This window comes from Vigna unguiculata, chromosome 6 (assembly GCF_037176805.1).
Source record: "Vigna unguiculata cultivar grain cowpea cultivar isolate G323 ecotype 2 chromosome 6, ASM3717680v1, whole genome shotgun sequence".
Taxonomy (NCBI): domain Eukaryota; kingdom Viridiplantae; phylum Streptophyta; class Magnoliopsida; order Fabales; family Fabaceae; genus Vigna; species Vigna unguiculata.
The window spans coordinates 46,206,797-46,226,477 of NC_140797.1; the positions used below are offsets into that span (position 1 = coordinate 46,206,797).

Consider the following 19,681-nt stretch of genomic DNA (forward strand, 5'->3'; position numbering starts at 1 on the left):
CCTTTATTTTAATCAAACTAAACAAGGATATTATTTTCTCCAACTCCGATTTCCTCTCATCTCTCATCTTTAAATCAAAGAATTGTATATAAACAATTCCTATTTAAGAATAAAATAGTAAACAAAACGTAGTGAGAAAAAAAAATACTCAAGCGAGTAGAACAAAATGAAAATTGCCAAGAATGGAGGGAAGAAACATTTTCATGACGGAAAATAACCATATAGAAAAAGAGCTGAAAATTGTAAAAAAAAAAATGCAAATGAATGGAAAAATAATTAAAAGAAAAATAGGCGATCGAAAATATCATTTAAATTTTAGAAAGTCAAGAAAATGAATAGAAAAATGGACAAAAAAAAAAAAAAACAGGTATGAAATAATCCTTCAAGAACAATGAGAGATCATATAGTGTAGAAGTAATAATTATTGATGAAAACAGTTCATTTGATTATTTTTTTAACACATTAAATTCTTTAATCTAATATTTTTATTAGTTGGACAATGTACACAAAATTTAAAATAAATTGAATATTTCGCAGTCATTTAATTTGATACCTTATAATTTTACTGATTACTTCATTGAATTTATTAATGAAGCTACATGTTTATCATTTTAATTAACCTAATAGCTCAGCAAGAAATTTTAATTAATCTTTGAGTTGATAAAATATAATGTACAAAGCGTTATTTAAGAGAATAATTTAAAAATAAAAAAAATAATGAAGTTGATATCTCCTCTTCAATTCAAAATATATAAATCATAAATAAAATTTCAATAATATTTTTGATATTTTCTAAACAAATATTAAGACAATTATTTTTTTGAAGCTTTTATTTGAAAGGCATAATAAGAAAAGCAGTTCAACAGCATTCTTAATACCTACCAGGAAAACTACAATCCCATTTCCTTCATTCATTCGTAAACATAGGCTTGTAATAAGATGGTTAGAGTTGTGAAAATAGAAAAGAATCGGCAGAAAGCAAAGATACAGTTTGACTATATTAAGTTATGGTATACAAATATGTAAATATATACAATCTACCAAACATGTCTATAAACAGATTTGAGGTCATGCACAATCTTAGTTGACTTTTCTTGTTAATAAACATTCTATATTAATTTTTGATTTTATAACCAAATGAATCACTTTTCTTGGCACATTTTATTATTGTGTAAAATTTATGTAAAATAACCCTGAACCAAATTCAGTTTTAATGAGATCATCCTGTAAAAATTTCATTTACACAGTGTTTTTGTTGGATGTACTATTCATAAAGAATGAGAAATAATAATTAGTAAGTGAATAACGTGTTCTTTTGGAGGTGATACAAGATAATGGAAAGATATAATTATGAGGATTTACTTAAAATTCAATCTCACTATCCATAATGAGATTAGAGGATGACACAGTTGGATTTAACAAAATTACTATTTCATTATTTAATTTTGGGTTAAATATGTTTTTGGTCCCTCAAGTTTCAGCGAAATTTGGAATTAGTCCCTCATCAAAACTTTTGACCAATTTAGTCCTTCATCTTTCAAAATGTGTGAATTTAGTCCTTTTAACCAAATTTTGTTAAGTTTATCTGACGTTTCGAGCGTATTTCATGATAGTATTTAAGTTAACATTGAAGCAAAAATGTGTCAAACAATATAAATAATTTAAATACTACCATGAAATGCGCTTGAAATGTCAGATAAACTTAACAAAATTTGGTTAAAAGGACTAAATTCATGCATTTTGGAAGATGAAGGACTAAATTGGTCAAAAGTTTTGATGAGGGACTAAACCCAAATTTCGCTCAAACTTGAGGGACCAAAAACATATTTAACCCTTTAATTTTTGTTGCATGTAGTTTAACTGTTAAGACCAATACACATGATTTCAATTTACTTTTTTAATTATATATTAACTGTAACAATAATAATTTATTATGATTATAACAAAAATTTATTACTTCTAAAATTACTATTAGAAAAAAAAAAAAGTTTTCATGTAAATAATTATTTTTCATCTTATATATTAAATTTATTTTCATACAAAATATATTCTATTATTTACTTTTTAATAAATATTTTTTTATATTTTTAATCATTCAATAAAATTTATAAAATATTTTTAAATTATTTATATATAATTTTATATTATATATAATTATAAAAATATTTTGATAATTTAATTTTTTTTCTATTAAAATTTTTTTTTAATATATCACATCAGTCAATTTAATCACAAATTTTTACAAACTTTACTTTCTATTCAATTCTAAAATCACTTTAAATCTCTTAAAAAACACAACACCAGTTTCATTCCCTAATCTTTCATATCTCATTTTTTTCTCAAAATAACACAACCTTAATAATAAATAATAAACATATGTCAAATCAATATATACGTCATCTTAATTTTATTACGAATTGTTTTAAAATATAATGAAACTATAGTATTTGTAATTGGTGGTGGGAAAGCAAAGACGAGCAAAATGAAATAACTAACGACAGAGGTAAGGAAAGGAAAGGAGAATATTTGTTGTAGGAGATAGAAGCTATGCAGAGCAATGGCGTTGGAGTGATTAATTGACCCTCCCTTATAATATACTACATATAGATTATTGTGGCAGGTAGAAATAATAAACATAATATATTAAACAAAGGAAAATATATTGTATATGTAGGAAATATGTGAAAGGGATTTGGGTAGTAGAAGAGAAGCACTTCGCTGACTAAACTAAAACCCAGTAGAGATAAAGTGTGTTAAGTCCATCATCCTATGCTTTTACCTCATTTCATTTTCCATTCTCTCCTTGACCCCACACCACTACCCTCCTCACCTAAACTTAGTGTAAATATTCATTATTGGCCGACAAGTGTCAACCTTTGATTGATACACGCACATCCACTCACGGCCCCATCAAAAGCTTCTAAGCTTTTGCTTCCTAAGCAGTCTCCATCATTCACTCATATCACTATACCAACCTTCCATTCCTAACCTAATACTATTCATTTCACAACACCACACAAAACCAAGGACTCTTCTGCAATTATTCACTTCACAACCATCAATTTCATCCCCCATGGAAATAAATTAATATTCCTCCATCCATTCAAAACTGCCTTCAGATCAAATTAAATAACTTCTACACACACTAAACTGTGTTTGAAGTGATGCTTAACATTTGTCAAATATTTTTTTTAATAACAAATATTTCAGATAATAACGAAAATAAAAGGCATCATCATCTCCCCCAAAATTCTTTTATGTGACTTATTCCCACTGCATTACTAAAACATAAAAGCACAATATCTCAAAACCAAGTTTTCTCTCTCTCTCTCTCTCTCTCTCTCTCACTCTTCATCCTCCACCCTCTTACTCTCTAGTTTTTCCTCCACTTCTCTCTTCTCTTCTTTCTATGATAGTAGCGTTAATTACCAACGCAAGCAGAGAGAGCAGAACAAGAAATAATGAGAAACACCATACGGTGTTGCATCTCTTGCATTCTTCCATGCGGAGCACTGGACGTAATCCGCATAGTGCACTCCAACGGCCGCGTCGAGGAAATCACCGGCTCCGTCAAGGCCAGCGAGATCATGAAGGCGCACCCCAAACATGTGCTCAAGAAGCCATCCTCGCCCTCCACCCAAGACGGCGTCGTTCCCAAGATCGTCGTCGTCCCTCCCGACGCTGACCTCCAGCGCGGCAAGATTTACTTCCTCATGCCCCTCCCCTCTCCCCCCTCCGACAAGAACCACCGCCAGAGACCCTCCTCCGGAAAGAAGAAAAGGAAGGACCACCACGCCGAGAGAATCCACCACAACCGCAATCACAGCAACAACAACAACAACAGTGACGCCATTTCCGTGGCCAACTTGCTCGTCTCGAACGATCGCTACTTGACTGAAATACTCTCTGAGAAGCTTTCTACGCAGAGAGACAGAAGACGAGGTCGTGTCGCCGTTTGGAGGCCTCACTTGGAGAGCATTTCGGAGTCACCACCTGATATATAACTACTGTAAACGCTTCTTCTTCCTTAATTGTTCAATATCTTAAGCCTCTCCCTCCTATATTATATTATATTATATTATACCAACATATATATATTTCCATCTTCCAAACTTCAAAACCCGTTTTTCTAAATTCAACTAAACAATTTCGTTTCATTTTTCTCAGTCATATAGGCTTAAAAATATAGGAATACGTGTCTACCGAAAGAAGCCAGTTTGTATCAGTAGCTGAAAATATTGGTATATGAAGTAATGAGATGATAATACGTTGTGATTTTGAGAAGTGAGATCGTTTTTGAATAAAATTCGGGGATCACAAGTGCTCAACTTTACTGATTGCCATTTTTTTAAGCTTTCGTTATCAGCTTATCATGATTTCGAAGGGGGGTGTTGTTGGTGTTTAGTTGGTAGGGTGCACGAGTGATGGAGGTGTGTTATAATTTTGTAATTTTCAGGAAGGGGTGATAAGAAGGAATTTTGTGAGCTTGTTTTAGGTTTTGATGAATTGTTGACGATGAAGGGTTGGTTGGAGTTGGAATTGAAGTACTGCAGATGGAAAAGTAGACACAGGAAGTGTATGATTGAAACACAGGAGAAAAGGATCCCACTCCTGTTGTGTCTGGTTTTCGGGGCATTCGTCGTTCTGTATTGGATCATAATGGAAGGTGATTGAGACGTATGGTAGAATTTATGCCATTGCTACTAACAACGGAGTAATCCATTCACGTTTATTCCCCTCGTTCAATTTTGTAGTGTTCGACTGTGTCAGTCGTTCTCCAACGCCAGCGAGAGGCTGACGTAATGCTTGCATCACTCTTTAAAACGTAAATATATAATATATAATAATGCGAATGAATAAATTCAAGTATATAGCTTTCCATTTATTTAATGTTTGATGAGAGAAAAAAATAAAATAAAAATCTTTGGGGTCCCTCAGATTCATGGATGTGTAAGCAAGCGGGTACAAAGCCACGGTGTACTTGGGCAGAAACTAAGGGTAAAAAATTGAAAAAGAAAAGGGTGGGTTGGCACCAAAATTGTAATATCTAATAATGTTGCGTTGGTAAAGTAATTAGTGGATATATGTATTGTATTGTATTGTGTTGTGTATCTTTAAGCATTTTATTGTGAGTATGAGTTAGCAATAAGGTTAGTGGGTGTGGCATCCTGTAAAGGTGATTGATTACACAGTGGAGTTTCTTTCTGGGGTCGTGGATTGACTGGAGGGCAGATTATTGAGCCTTGAGGGAAGCTTGTGTTGTGTTCTGCGTTCTGTGTTGTGTTTGGTTCTGATTCTGATTTATTTCAGATTCTCTTTTTCTGATTCGAACGCATATATGCGGTTTTTACTCTAAAGCCCCACCATATATGTCTGGGGCCAACAAAAAAGTTGGCACACTGAGTAAGCGACTCCATGTAACAATAAAACAATGAATGAATCATTGAAATGTGATGGTCTCATGGGATGTCAGTGTTGCGAGTGGATCAGGTGAACTCACTCACCTCTCCTTGTCTGAATCTTCTCTGTACTTCCTCTCTCTGTCTCTTCCTTACTTTACTTCATTTCTATGCACCTTCCACCATATCTATCTAAAGACACCATAAATCACATAAAATATATCAACTTACTCACCATATCACTAACTATTCATAAGCTACTATATCTAAGTTTAACACGCTTAATTACCGTAAAAAGTTGTTCTTTAACTAAATTTATTTTACACGATTAGAAAGCTCTGGTATATATATATGTAGGTTATAGTCCATATTGGTGCCAAAGTCATTTACATTTATAAAAAATTATATAGTTTTCCTTCCCTCTCCCTTTTGTTGGTAGATGATGATATATATAAGAATGGGAAATACGAAAATGTGGAATCATTTATCATCATCATATGTGCTAGCGGCGCCTCACACTTGCGCATAATTAAGCTGAGAGTTACAAAGTCTCTGTCTCCACCTTTCACTTGAATTCATCTCAATATAATACTACTATAAAGCAATTGGTACAATAGTACTATACTATTATTTTAGCACTTCATGAAAATTTTCATGTCTCCATGTTTGGAAATGTATAATGTAAAAGAATATAATGAATGAGATAGTTATGCAAACATAACACATACTTTATAATATTGTTGGAGATTGGTAAGCGTAATGCGAACCATAGCCCATACTTTTCTCGCACTATAGTGCCTTACAGTTCAGACGTGTTACTTTGTCGCAATTTCATTTATGCCACAAATATTATGATTTTATTCCCACCAAAAAAATTAACACAAATATATGTTGGAAATATATGTGTGGGTACATATCATTCACTCTGTGTAAAAGTGGAAGACAAAGCTATACAATGAAATCGAGTTTATTTTTGTTAACTTTTACGCAGCAGAGAGAATACACAATAGGATTCAAAGAGATGAATGTATATTTAAGAATGAATTGTATCACATACACATTTTGCGAGATAGATCATCAATGAACGTAATGATATATCTGTTACCTCCATACGTTTCCACTTGGATAGGACCGCATATGTCTGAATGAACCAGATCCAATTTTTCTGCAGCTCTTTGAGGAACAAACTTGCAAAAACTTCTTTTCGTTTGTTTACACTCAACACACTCCTTGCACACATCTCCAGGAGCCTCCAAGTCTAGTAGTCCTTCCACCATGTTCTGATTTTTCAACAGACACAAATCTTTGAAGTTCAGATGCCCATACCTGTAATGCCAATTCCATTCTGTCTTACTTGTTGAAGCAGCGAAGCAATGATGCTTTAATGCATTCATCCCAACACGAAAAGTTCTATTCTGGGACAGTTCTGCCTGTAGAACAAGGTGTTCTTGTTGATCAAACATGCTTAACTGATTATTTTGCATGGTAATATGATACCCCTTCTGTAGTAGCTGGCCTAGGCTTAACAGATTAGTCTTCAAGCCTGGTACATATAACACATCTTCTACCAGGACTCTTCTTCCACTATCAGCACTTAACACCACTCTTCCCATGCCTTCTGCTAACAGGCTGCTGTTGTCTGCAAATCTGATCTGGCCATGGGTTGATTCACTCATCTTGACAAACCAATCCTTCTTTCCCGTCATGTGTGTTGAACACCCCGAGTCAAGATACCACGATGTGTCTTCTGCTACCTCATTATCAGTCTTTGCCATCAGAACTACTGCTTCTGAGTCTGAATCTTCTTGGGCAAGATTCGCGTGGTTGGTGGACTTGGTTTTCGACCCTTCTCCATTCCTGCATTCACGAGCAAAATGCCCCATTTTCTGACAATTGTAACATCGTACCTTTTTCTTGTCAAATTTCCAGGATTTGTCACCATCTGCATTTTGTTTCTTCCCTTTTACGGGTTCTACAGAATCAGATTCTTGATTCTGCTCCTTCCAATTCTTGCCTCCTTTCTTCACTCCTTTAGGCTTACCTTTCGGTGTGGACCTCACTTGCAGAGCTTGTTCTTGAATACATTTTCTTTCACTCAACCTGTACTCATGCGCCTCTAGTGAGTGTTGAAGTTCTTCCATCTCCAAAGTTTCAAGATCTTTGGTCTCCTCGATTGTTATCACTAGGTGATCGAACCTCGGTGGTAGAGACCGTAAGACCTTATGCACCACATGTTGATCAGAGACCTTCGCATTACATGTCTTCATAGCATTTACCAACCTTTGAATTTTATCAAGATACTGTGCAACTGTTTCATTATCTTCCATCATTAGAAATTCAAACCTCCTTCGTAGGGCCTGCAACTTTACTTTCTTGTGTTTGTCTCCATCCCCATAAGTCTTTTCCAAGATCTCCCACACTTCTTTGGCAGTAGTTGCCTTGCAGACCTTGTCAAAGATATTGGAGTTTACACATTGATACAGCAAGAACCGTGCCTTGCTATCAAGCTTTTGTTGTTGCTTGAAGTGCTTCTTTTCTTCCTCAGATGCCTTGCTGCTTAACTCACCTACACCTTCTTGGATGATTTCTGCAACATCTTGAAACCCAAAAACTGCAAGCATTTTGATCTTCCATTGATCAAATATGTTGCCGTCAAACACTGGTAACCCTCCCTGTATGAGACTCCCCATTCCAGCCATTCTTCAGTAGATCCACCTGACAATACCCCTTTACGTGAAGTTCTTCTATGGGTTTTCTTGATTGAGCAAGAAACCACTCTCTTCACTAAAGAATCACTCCTCTATCTGGAATACTACCCAAAACAGCTTTACAACACATACTAGCCCTTTGTAACTCTTCACAGGTTCTATCGGAACCTTGCTCCTGATACCACTGTTAACTTTTACGCAGCAGAGAGAATACACAGTAGGATTCAAAGAGATGAATGTATATTCAAGAATGAATTGTATCACATACACATGGACTACAGTGCTTTATATGGCAGCACATTATACAGAGAAACAGAATACAACAGAAAAAACTGATAGTTGTTTTTTATTAACTAACAAGGCTGATACGTATTTGACTTAACTACCTAACAATTTTAACAAAAGTTCATATGTTAGTAACCATTTCTCATATGTTAATTACTTGTCGTTTAATTTCTTACCTTATCATGGATACTTACGTACTTCTCATATTTCTGCCTGAAAATTCGCTTTTAGATATATTGTTTGATTCCTATAGTTAGTATGATTCTTGTATGTTTCTCATAATACCAAAGGAAATCTTTATGTTTTGTTTAGTAGAAGAGAATGAACTTGAAAGAAATTATATATATATATATATATATATATATATATCGTATTTATTTTTACTCTAAATCTTAATCCTAACCCCCTCATGTTTATATATTAGTTATTTTACACATCCACTTATATACTAGTCTCTTCTACTTATGTATTAGTCATCTTACATATTTTTACTACATGAGATTTCAAACTTATGTTCAGTCCTAACAATTTGTACCCCTCGGTGTCCATCCACTTGTATACTAGCCTCTTCTATTTATATATTAGTAGGACCGGTTCAAGGGTAAAACGAGTAAAACACTCGCTTTAGGCCTCAAGGATAACAAGGTCTCAAAAAAAAATTTCTACTAATATTTTTCTATTAAATTAATTATAAAATTATGTTTAAGAAAAAAAGGTCTCAATATTTTTTTTAGTACTAATTAATATACCCCTATTAAACTAATTACAAAATTGTGTTTAAGATAAAAAAAGCCTAAAAAAAAATATTTTATTACTAATACAATTCTATTAAATTAATTATAAGTTTATGTTTGAAAATAAAATTTAATTAAATTATTATTAGTGTATGTTAATTTTTATTGGTAGTAAAATTGATAATTAATGAGTTAAAATATCTTTTTAGTAAATTATAATTTTGTTTACAAAAAAGAGAATGATTAGCTATATTTATTTTCTTATAATCAATTTGAATTCTATTTTCTTTTTTTATCTCTCTATAACTTCTCTTACCTCTCCTTACTTTATTTTCTTATAATAATAATTTTTCTAGAGTTTTGGCATATTACATCTCTTAAATCTTTTGAATCTCATGTTGCTCATATGTACCAGTTTTTTTCATCTTCATTTCTCATTTCTGGTTAGTATGTTTTTTCTTTCTATTTGTATTATTATTATTTTTATTCTATTTTGGATTTGTATTAGAATTAGAAATGTGTTTCTTTTGCCTAGTTTTGTTGTTCAATACTTATAGATTTACGGGTTTCGAGAGTTTTTTTTGTTGCATGTATATTGAGGAGAAACTGAATTTTTTTACAAAATTATTAGTTAGATTATGGTTTAGTATTTTGGTGAATAATAGATTAATTTGAGCGTAATTCAAAGTTGAGTTTTCTATAAAAAGATAATTCAAGTTTGGAAAAAAAAAGATTTACTATCGAGTTTAGAAGAACAATATTTTTTTTAATTCTTTTTATTAATGATTAATCTTAAAATATTCAACTTTGAAAGTTTGTGAAAACGTTGAGACTTAAGAATGAAAAAGAGACTTGAGACATCAAGATATTGCAAGTCTACTATCGAGTTTATTTTCTTAACAACCAGAATCAAGTTTTATTGTTTTAATTCATTTGTTTTATATATTTATCTTTAGTAATGTTTTATATATTATAATTTTTTATTTCATATAAAAATATATAGATATTTAAACTAGAAAATTTGAATTAGACTATTCAAAAGAAAAGAAGAGTTGAGACTAAAGGAGCTATGAACAAAAAGAGCAAATGTCTTGTGTATTATGATGCGTAGATATTTCATTTTTGAAAGATAAATACTTAAACCTTGAAAAATCTTTAAAACATGAAAATTTGTTGGATATTGATGGATTTAATTTAATTACAAAATTAAATATTTGAAGAGAAATTATATATTTGGAATGATAAACCAATTAACATTTTTAAATATATAAAAAGAATAAATTTTTTTCCAAATGCATATATAATTTATAAAATAATGTTAACAATTCTTTTGTCAGTTGTTTCAGTCTAAAGGAGTATTTCAAATATAAAGATAATAAAAACTTATTTAAGATCAACAATGTCTCAATAAAAATTAAACGAATTAGTCGTATTATCCATTGAGAAATAAATATTAAATAAAATTAATTATCACAATTTAATAAATAATTTTGCATAAAAAAATAAAAAAATAAAGGTCTCATTTTTTAAACTTATTTTAGGCCTCTCAAACCGTTGAGACATCCATGTATATTAGTCATCTTACAAATTTTCACCCTATGTGAGAGTTTATGCCCTTACCCAAACCCATCAACTCTAACTCAATAACCCCTAAATCGTAAACCCTAATCCTCTCACTCATTCTTAATTGATGTGGGACTTCGTACCAATGTTGAATCCCTAAAATCACCACATTCACTTTATGAGTTTCTCTACTTAGATACTAGTCACTTTACTTTTTTTTTAGCCAATGTGAGACTTTAGACTCACAACGACAAAGTTTCTTGGGAGTAGAGGGTGTTTATGTCCCCCAAAAATTTTATTTTTTTTATATTATATATATGGGTATTTTTGTTTTTTGTTTTAAAATATATGTAATATATATTAAAAATCGATAGAAGTTAAATTAAATATTTTTTTTATATATTTTATACAAAATATATAAAAAATATTCTATACAAAATATTTTAAAAAAATAATAGTTGCTTATAATAAGATTTATAAGTAATTCTTACGAAAATTTTCAAAACAAAAATTTGGAGAAAGTATATGATCTTTTAGTAGTATAACCTAACCTGAATTTTGACCCATGAATTAATCTAATTATTAATTTGTGAAACTTTTATTATCATTTTTAGGATGTAGACTTTTTTTACCAAATAGCTATTTTTGTCCTCCATTCATACGGGTGAGGATCCAACCCTCAAATTGACAATACAAGGGAAGAAACTGAGGTACTGCCATTGTGTCCAAAAATTCCTCCACTTCAACTATTTTGGATGCGTATTGTGTGCAAAATCTCAAACTTGCAAATGAGAAGACACTCATAGTACATGATCATGATCGTACTTGATGGTACTCGATGTTTATCTCATGCTCAATAGGCTATTCCTAATATGAAAACTCGTTTGGATCTAGAATTCACATTTTTGTTTTTTTTGTTCAACTGAGTTGGAAACTCAAGAAATTTGAGACCTTTAGAGTGGTGAGTATAGTAAACAATGACATGACATATAGCTACAAGGAATTAGTAGGGTTGTTTTCAAAAACGTTTTTCCTGTTAAATTTAATAAATTACTTTAAACAATTTGATATAATTAGAATTAATTAAAATAATTGCTAACTGTTTTAAAATGAAGTTAAATGTTTGTAAATAAAATTTTATTTGTACAAATTTTTAAAAAAATTAAGTAAATAATTGAAAGTTCACAGGCTTGATTATATCATTTTATGTAATATTTTTTATAAATTTATAAAATTAAGTAATTAAATAACGCACTTTTATTAATCAATATTTAAAATATTGATTAAAATAACACTTTCAATATTATAGTAAAATGTATTAATTATCATTAATATCATTTATAATTATAGTGTTGTTAAATAATTAAAATAACTAATTATATTACCTTTTTAGACAAAATTCACTTTAAAATTTAAAAAAATTCTTATTTAAAAAATATATGACCTAATAACCTTGAATTCCTTAAGTTAGAAATGAAAAGTAGTAAAACAAAAATGAGTTACATAGTTTTTGTCTTAACTTTCTGTTTGGTTGACGAGTATAATTTTATTTAAAAAAACACTAAGTATACATAATGTCATTCAAACTAAATTTAATATTTTGCACTTCCATAAAAATGTCATTTTAATTCAATATTTGATTTAAATATTAACTAATAAAACCAGAGTAATTAATTACTTAATGTAATATATTTGTTAAGAAAAGTATATAAATTAAATAATGCTTACTAATTTTACTTAATAAAAAATTATTAATTAAAAATAAATAGTTGCTCACTGTGGAATCGGAGTGGTCACGGGTCGCGGCATGTTTATTTAAGAAAAGAAAAGAAAAACGGATAAAGAGAGTGGAGAGGCAACGCAAGGTATATATCAATCGCACCCACTGAATCTTAATCTTCACCAATCCCGCTCGCAGTTTAAGGCCTTGATCTTAATCTTAATCATCTTCTTAATCTAAAACTCTATATCTCTCTCCTTAATTATAATTATTTGTCCCAAAACTATTACTAAAATGAAAATAAATTCTAAAAAGAAGAAAAATGCCAAACGGAATTTGGAGCCGTCACACACCGCAAGTCAAGTCGGCAACAGCGCGCGTTGGCCTTCCTCTCCAACCCTCACCCCTCTAAAAATTGAAAACACATTGAAAAATTAGAATAATATGTATTTGCCCACATATTTATAAATTATAATCTATAATAATAAAAACAAGTGGCATGGACAATGCAAATGGCATGATAGATTATATGAATTGATTGATTAATAAATAAATTTGAAATTTAAAAAAGAGAAAAATAATTGGGTGTTTCCGATAGTAGTTGTAGCGGTCAAGCCGAGCCGATCCGATGACGCGAGCCACTCACACACTGGGGGTTCCCCCAACAACACGCGCCCCTCCCCGGCGACCGTACCGTATTATCCCCCACCCTTCCCACTCTTTCGCCTTGCCGTTTCGCTTTCTCTCTCTTCTTTCTCTTTCCGCATTCCCTCTCTCTTTCTCTCTCTTCTTCCCCGAACCCTAATTTCCGTTTTCCGATGCCCGACTTCAACGACTCCATCGCGCCGCCGTCGCGCCCCGTCCCCGTTCGCGAGGACTGCTGGTCCGAGGAGGCGTCTTCGACTCTTGTTGACGCCTGGGGCCGACGCTACCTCGAGCTCAACCGCGGCAACCTCCGCCAGAAGGATTGGCAGGATGTCGCGGATGCTGTCAACGCGCTCCACGGTCACACCAAGAAGACGCACCGCACAGACGTCCAGTGCAAGAACCGCATCGATACCATAAAGAAGAAGTACAAGATCGAGAAGGCTAGGGTTTCGTCCTCCAACGGTACTCTCTCTTCCTCCTGGCCTTTCTACGAACGATTGGATGCTCTGATTGGCCCTAATTTCAACGCCAAGAAGCCTCCTTCCTCCTCGCCGTCTCCTTCGCCACCTGTGGCTCTTCCGTTGCTTCCGCATCGGAAGAACCCTTCCTCCTCGCCTGCGATTGCGGTGACACCCACGGCCGTCGCTCTGCCTCAGAAGCGCTCCGCCGCTGCGGCGGCGATGGATGAGGGTTATTTCAGAAGGAATTACTCCGCTGTTGCAGCGGCTGCGGCGGCTGCGGAGGCTGACGAGGACGAGGAGGAAGAGGAAGAAGAGGAGGCGGACGATGTGGAGGAGGAGGAGGACGAAGATGAAGGAAGGGGGAGCGAGGTGGAGGAAGGGGAGAAGGAGAGGGAAGGGATGAGGAGGTTGGCGAAGGCGATAGAGAGGTTTGGGGAAGTGTATGAGAGAGTGGAGGGTCAGAAGCTGAGGCAGATGGTGGATTTGGAGAAACAGAGGATGCAGTTTGCTAAAGATCTTGAAGTCCAGAGGATGCAGATGTTTATGGACACACAGGTTCAGCTCGAGAGAATTAAGCGCGGGAAACGATCTGGCTCTAACGGTGAGATACAATTTCTTTCTACCTTTTTCTCCTTTTGGCTTGATTTGATCCGCGTTGTACTTTTTAGTGTTCGGTTTTTCAACGAACGAATTATGTTTTGAACTTGAGGGTTGTGGGTCGCCAGGGGATTCTTCAGTGAATTACATTTTTTTTGGGAAAAGAAAAATAGGTTTTGTATGTTGGTTTTAGACTCTAGGGGTTCACTGAATGCTCTGAATTGGTTGTTTCTTGTAGTTCTGCAATTAAATATACCAGCAAGTGGTGCACTTTAGTACTTCGTTTTGGCAGGTTATCATAGTTTATGGTGAGATATTTTTTTTTATGAACTGTTTTTCTATAGGCATTGAGTTGAGGTAGTCCTCATGACTATACATTTTTATCTGAGTTCTGATGTTGGTTTAGTATTATAATCACTTTTTTAAGCTTATGGTGACATTGACATTAATGTGGGTGGTCTATTAAAGCTTTTGACTAAAGGGTCCAACGTTATTCTTTTTTGTATGCTTCTCTTAATCTGTAAGTTTGCTTGAAGTTTTTATAAACTCAAGGATTCATTAGTGTTTGGTGGACTAAAATGGTGTTCAAACCTTACAAATCACATGTATTACTCATTAACTTCTGCATAAAGATGTGTTTAGGTCTGCATACTTTTTTTATCTTTCTTTGTGATAGTAGTGTGTTGAAGATTCTCACATTCAAAGCTTTGTTTCTTAGTTCTGCATTCAGTGGCTGTTGTTAATGTTATATTTCCCTTTCCTTTTGTATCTGATTGAAATAGAGCCAATCATGGTAAATTTATGCTGTGTTTCTGCTTTTATAAATGCAGTGCTGAACCATGTGTGGTACATGTGTGCTATATTTCAACTTTCATAAATGTGATGAGGTTTTGGGTAGTTGTGTACTAATATGTAAGGTAAATCGGGGGAAACATGTTGATGATTGAACTCCTGGATATTTTCTGGCACACTGATGTTGATTTAGGGGATAGGAAACCGCTACCATGCAGTAGCTTTAGTAGATGGATATTAGGAATATGATGGCAGTTGTATGTCAACTAAAAATAACACAATTGGTAAAACATGATTTCTCGGCCAAATTGAGAAATATTGTCTATGCCATACCTTCAATACCAAGAAAGGCTTTATGAATGTTATTTACCAATCTTGTTTAGTATAACTATAAAAATGGATTCCAATTTTGTCTTCATTTTTACAAAACGACTTTAATGAGTTAACTTTATAAATTTAAGGTCCCTTGTGGATTCTTGAATCTGTTGTAATGGTTATTTGAACTCGTGGTTTTGCAAAGTTGAGGCACAAATGTCATAATGAATTTAACTTTCTCCTGTATATTCTTTAGATACTTACTGAGTAGTAATTATCTGTTATTATTGACAATGAACACTGAACTTGTACAAATTGCCCTCTGATTTGCCTGGTCATCTATTGACAATGGGTTAAGAATGTGTCTAAACTAGTATAGGTACCAGTTTGAATTTGAAAATGGAAAAGTGACCTAACGTGTTGGTCAGTGAACGCCTCACTTCGTTCAATCTTGAAGCAGGCACAACCCTTTTTCTGTTTCCAAATTTAGCTTAATTTATTTTGTTTTGATTTTTTTTTCTATATCTTTGTCACCTACTACATATTTTTTTTTCTAGCTTAATAGCATAATTTTGTATTTGGGTACGATCTTACAAAACTGAGGAACTTGATATGAACTCTGAGTATTTCTCTTGTGCCCACCACAAACCTATCTCAGTCCAGTTCCTTTCCAACTCAGTTAGGAGTTACGATTGATGTCACACAGCTCCCAAACTGTCCATGTGGTTTGAATTCTCAAAGGAAAACCTTCAGTGTTTTCTCTAGTTATTTGTACTTGTCATCTGTTCTCAACATAGGTAGGTAATGGTGGAGTCTGGCAGGAAGCTGCATCTATTATCTGTTCTGTTCAAATCTTCAAGAAAGGTGCAACTACAAGCACTGTAACATGTCCCAGGTTTTCTGTCCGTGTGAAGTGAGCCGGATTTTGGAAAGAATGGTTTTGAGAGGTTCAGGAGGTTGATTTACCAAATGTCCTTTAATTAAAACTAATCCCATTGACTCAATTCGATAGTTACTAGTATGGTTCAAGTTGATAGCTTTCATTTAAATATGGATCGATGATGAGTTAATGACTCCAGTTGCTACATGATCCCTATTGGTACTGACGTGAAAAGCAAGGCTGGGATCAAGGTATCCAATCTGTAGCTTGGTTGTTTTGTTTCTTATTTCTGCATGGTGCAGCTCTTTTCGTTGTCCTCTGATTATTGCTTGCTAATCAGCATACTAGAAAAGTTAGGAGACTATTTTAGAGAAGTTTCTAATATCAATGAATTAAAATTCAGCTAGATTCCATTTGCCCTGTACTGAAGTAATGATGACCTAGATCTTTAGTATGGTCCTATGCTGAGAACATTAAGCGTGTAGATGAACGTTTGAGGCTAGCTGTGGCTTGCTGGTGGCTTTGAACCCCCTCAGTTGGATTGGCTTCTGGTCAATTGTTTTTCCCCAATTTTATCCTTTTTACCACTCCAGTTTTCTTATATTAAATATATAGTTTGGACATATCTTCCTTTCAAACAATGAATAGGTACGACACATTATTTGCTTGAAGAAAGGAGGAGAACGGTGAGTTAATGGTTTGGAAGGTATGGGGTTTTGTGCAAGTTTGATTTTCTTATAGGAGAAAAAGAAGAGAACTGGAAACGAGTAATACTTTTCCCTTGATGTTGTTTTCAGTCGTAATATTCATAAAAATCAAGACGGTGAAGAAAATGGTAAAGATTCCTTTGATTATCGAGGTTGTCGTATTTTTCTACCCTGTTTCTTATTGTATGTGTTAGGATTATAACTTATATCACTTATACGACGATGTAAGGACTTTTTTTTTTTTGCTTGAGAAATGGTGATTTTACTATCTTTTCAAATTTACTTGATTCGTTTTCAGCCCTGTGCTACTAAATGTCAACTATCTAGGAGTTATGGGTTTAAGAAAAATGCCAATAAGATGTTCTGTTTCTAATGTCTGCATAATTTGTAGTAATGCGATTTCAACAAATAAGGAGTTACAGATGATCTTTGGGGTTTTAGTTACTTTTTCTCTAAGAGTAGCAATGACTCCATGATTTCGGTGGGATGAGTACCAGTGTGTTTCTTATTTTGATTTCTAAGCATGTAAATGGAAAAGCAAGAACTAGTTGCATATTCGTAAAATGTGCGTTAGGTTCCTTTCCAACAGTAGAAAACCATACCTTGTAACTTTCCTTCACATCATATTTATATTGCTAAGCTCAGCAAGACAACTGCTTCAGATTACTAACCAATCCAAGTTTGTTTGGTTTTAGTCATTCAGGAATAAGTGTCATTTCATAGATATCTTTAAGTACAAAAATCTTGAATTCTTATCGAATCTCATTTTATGCACTTTGCTTATCACCCGTGGATAAATATTACCACTCAAAAGGCATTTATGTTTTTTTACTTTCAATTGATTGCATGCATATATACTATCGAGGTGGTCTAGATAAGGTGTCACTTTAGAATTTTATTTTTTTTTTTGCTGTTTGAATACAATTATGTAAATGTGTCTTTTGACTGAAACATACAGGCGTTATTTTGTGGTTGTTGGAATCTTGGTGATCTACGATCTGATCTATCTAACTAGTGAAAAAATACTTCATTCTAAACCTTTGGTATTTAAAGAAGTATTAATAATTTCAGATTGAACATATCTTAATATACACTTCTCACGGCTCTGCTGAACTATTTTGACAGAATTGTTCATTGCTGCAGATATGTATAGCTAGCCTGGTGAAGTGGGCGATGGTTAGATGATGGTGCTCGAAAAGCTGTCTTGGTTTGGGTCTAGTCGTGGGAAAAGTACATATCTTCAGCTGATATACTGTCATGAGGGAATATCTCCTATAGAAATTTATCTTGGAGTAATTTTGGATTCTTTTAGCTAGCCTTTTATTTGTTGTTATTAGTCCTTATAAATTAAATCAGCGACTGTGCTAGGCCTAATTTGGCTCCGATATAGAATTTGCTCCAATGTATAACACTCTTATGCCAAATGCCCTCCCTTTTCCCTTTTCACTACCCGGTTTGTTTTTTCAAAGCCCTGAGATAAGTTAGACAGTGTATTGCGTTTTTTGATTAACAAAACAACATAGGGTCCATTGTCGTCCAGTTTTTCACATTTAAAACATCTAGGTATTTATAAGTGAAAATAAGCAAGGAGTATAATAAATTTCTTGCATATTTATTTTAAACATAGCTAATATCAGCAAAAACAAACTCAGTCCGTGAAAAAAATGTGTGTACTTTGTTCGAAGTCTACTAAATATTTCTCTTTTGTTTTGCTCATGTTTGATACAAGTCCTTATTAAAAAAACTTACTCCGACATGGGCAATCTTTATTTGTTGTTGAATAACCATTGGTCACCTTAGTCCAAGACAAAATTGGTGTTTCTCAAAGTTCATCTACTATTCCACTTGTTCTAGGCCTACATGGGTGGTTTGGATTTTGGAAAAGCTCGTTCGTCACATGGATTTTTGTATATGCCACCCCACTTCGTTACAAAAAACTCGAGAGTAGTGTTAATGAAAAACAAAGATGAAACTAGGTAGTTTAGTCACAATATCGTTACAAAAAACTCGAGTTGGGAATGGTAGATAATGAAACGAAAATTATGTTTAGTCACTAATTATGTTTTAGTAGTTTACATATTTTAAAAACTAAATAGTTTTCAAAAGCTTAAGAATTAAATAATTATGCAAACAAGCCATAAACACCTTGGTGCATGCTTACATTTCCGATCCCGTGTACTCATAAGTACGACATCTCCATACATGCATATATACTATGCAAGGACTTTTTGTTCTTTTGCGTGTATATTACCATAAAGGATTATAATTCTTTTTAATCCTTTTGGAAGATATGCAAGTTAAAAGGGTAGAAAATTCTTTAATTAGAATGTTTAATTTAATTTTTTTTTTTTTTTGGGTTTGAATCCTCTTATTTATAATTAGTTAAATTTCTTAGGATGAGTTGTGTTTCTTCATTGAAGGTGATGATTAATCATCCTAAAGTTTTTCTTTATTTATTAACTGATTGATCATTCTAACTAGAACACGGATTGATTTTTCTACCGCACATATAAAGATTTACGTAAGTTAAAAGTTGAAGCTGTGTAAAAGTTAAATAAGGAAAATCATACTTTTAATTTAAGAATTTTAAATCTTTTTGAAATTTCGGCTTATGTCATCACGTACACCTGATAAATGGATCTTTTCTATTAGTGTGTAGATAACTATCACGACTTTAATTACATAATTTTGTGTTTTTTAACATATAGATACAAATCTCCACAATGTAACTAAAACTCAATTGAAAATAAACTTGATTTAAGAGAAATTTGAAACTCAATAAACCCTGTTATCACTTAATCATCTTATAAGATTCGAAAGGGAATTAAGTGACTTTAACACATATGCACGAGGAACCGTTCAATACACTTTG

At 33.1% G+C, this 19,681-nt stretch overlaps 2 protein-coding genes across 4 annotated transcripts; both read left to right on the plus strand.

Moving 5' to 3' along the window:
* The first annotated feature begins 3,426 nt into the window (after nt 1–3,426).
* LOC114187548 (uncharacterized) lies at nt 3,427–5,897 on the plus strand. Its single transcript, XM_085674493.1, is given in 3 exon segments — nt 3,427–4,000; nt 4,515–4,600; nt 4,603–5,897. Coding segments are annotated over 3 exon segments (693 nt in total). The 5' UTR covers nt 3,427–3,461; the 3' UTR covers nt 4,671–5,897.
* Nucleotides 5,898–12,659: 6,762 nt separating this feature from the next.
* Nucleotides 12,660–18,255, plus strand: LOC114188147 (uncharacterized). 3 transcript variants are annotated; one of them, XM_028076693.2, is made up of 3 exons: nt 12,660–14,119; nt 14,354–14,423; nt 17,953–18,255. In XM_028076693.2, exons 1-2 carry the CDS (start codon nt 13,228–13,230, stop codon nt 14,389–14,391), a joined length of 930 nt encoding a protein of 309 aa, XP_027932494.1. In that variant the 5' UTR covers nt 12,660–13,227; the 3' UTR covers nt 14,392–14,423; nt 17,953–18,255. The 3 variants fall into 3 exon arrangements, with proteins under 3 accessions (XP_027932494.1, XP_085530421.1, XP_027932495.1); XM_085674295.1 differs by lacking the exon at nt 14,354–14,423 and having other exon boundaries at nt 17,935–18,255; XM_028076694.2 differs by lacking the exon at nt 14,354–14,423 and having other exon boundaries at nt 12,735–14,119.
* Nucleotides 18,256–19,681: the final 1,426 nt, after the last annotated feature.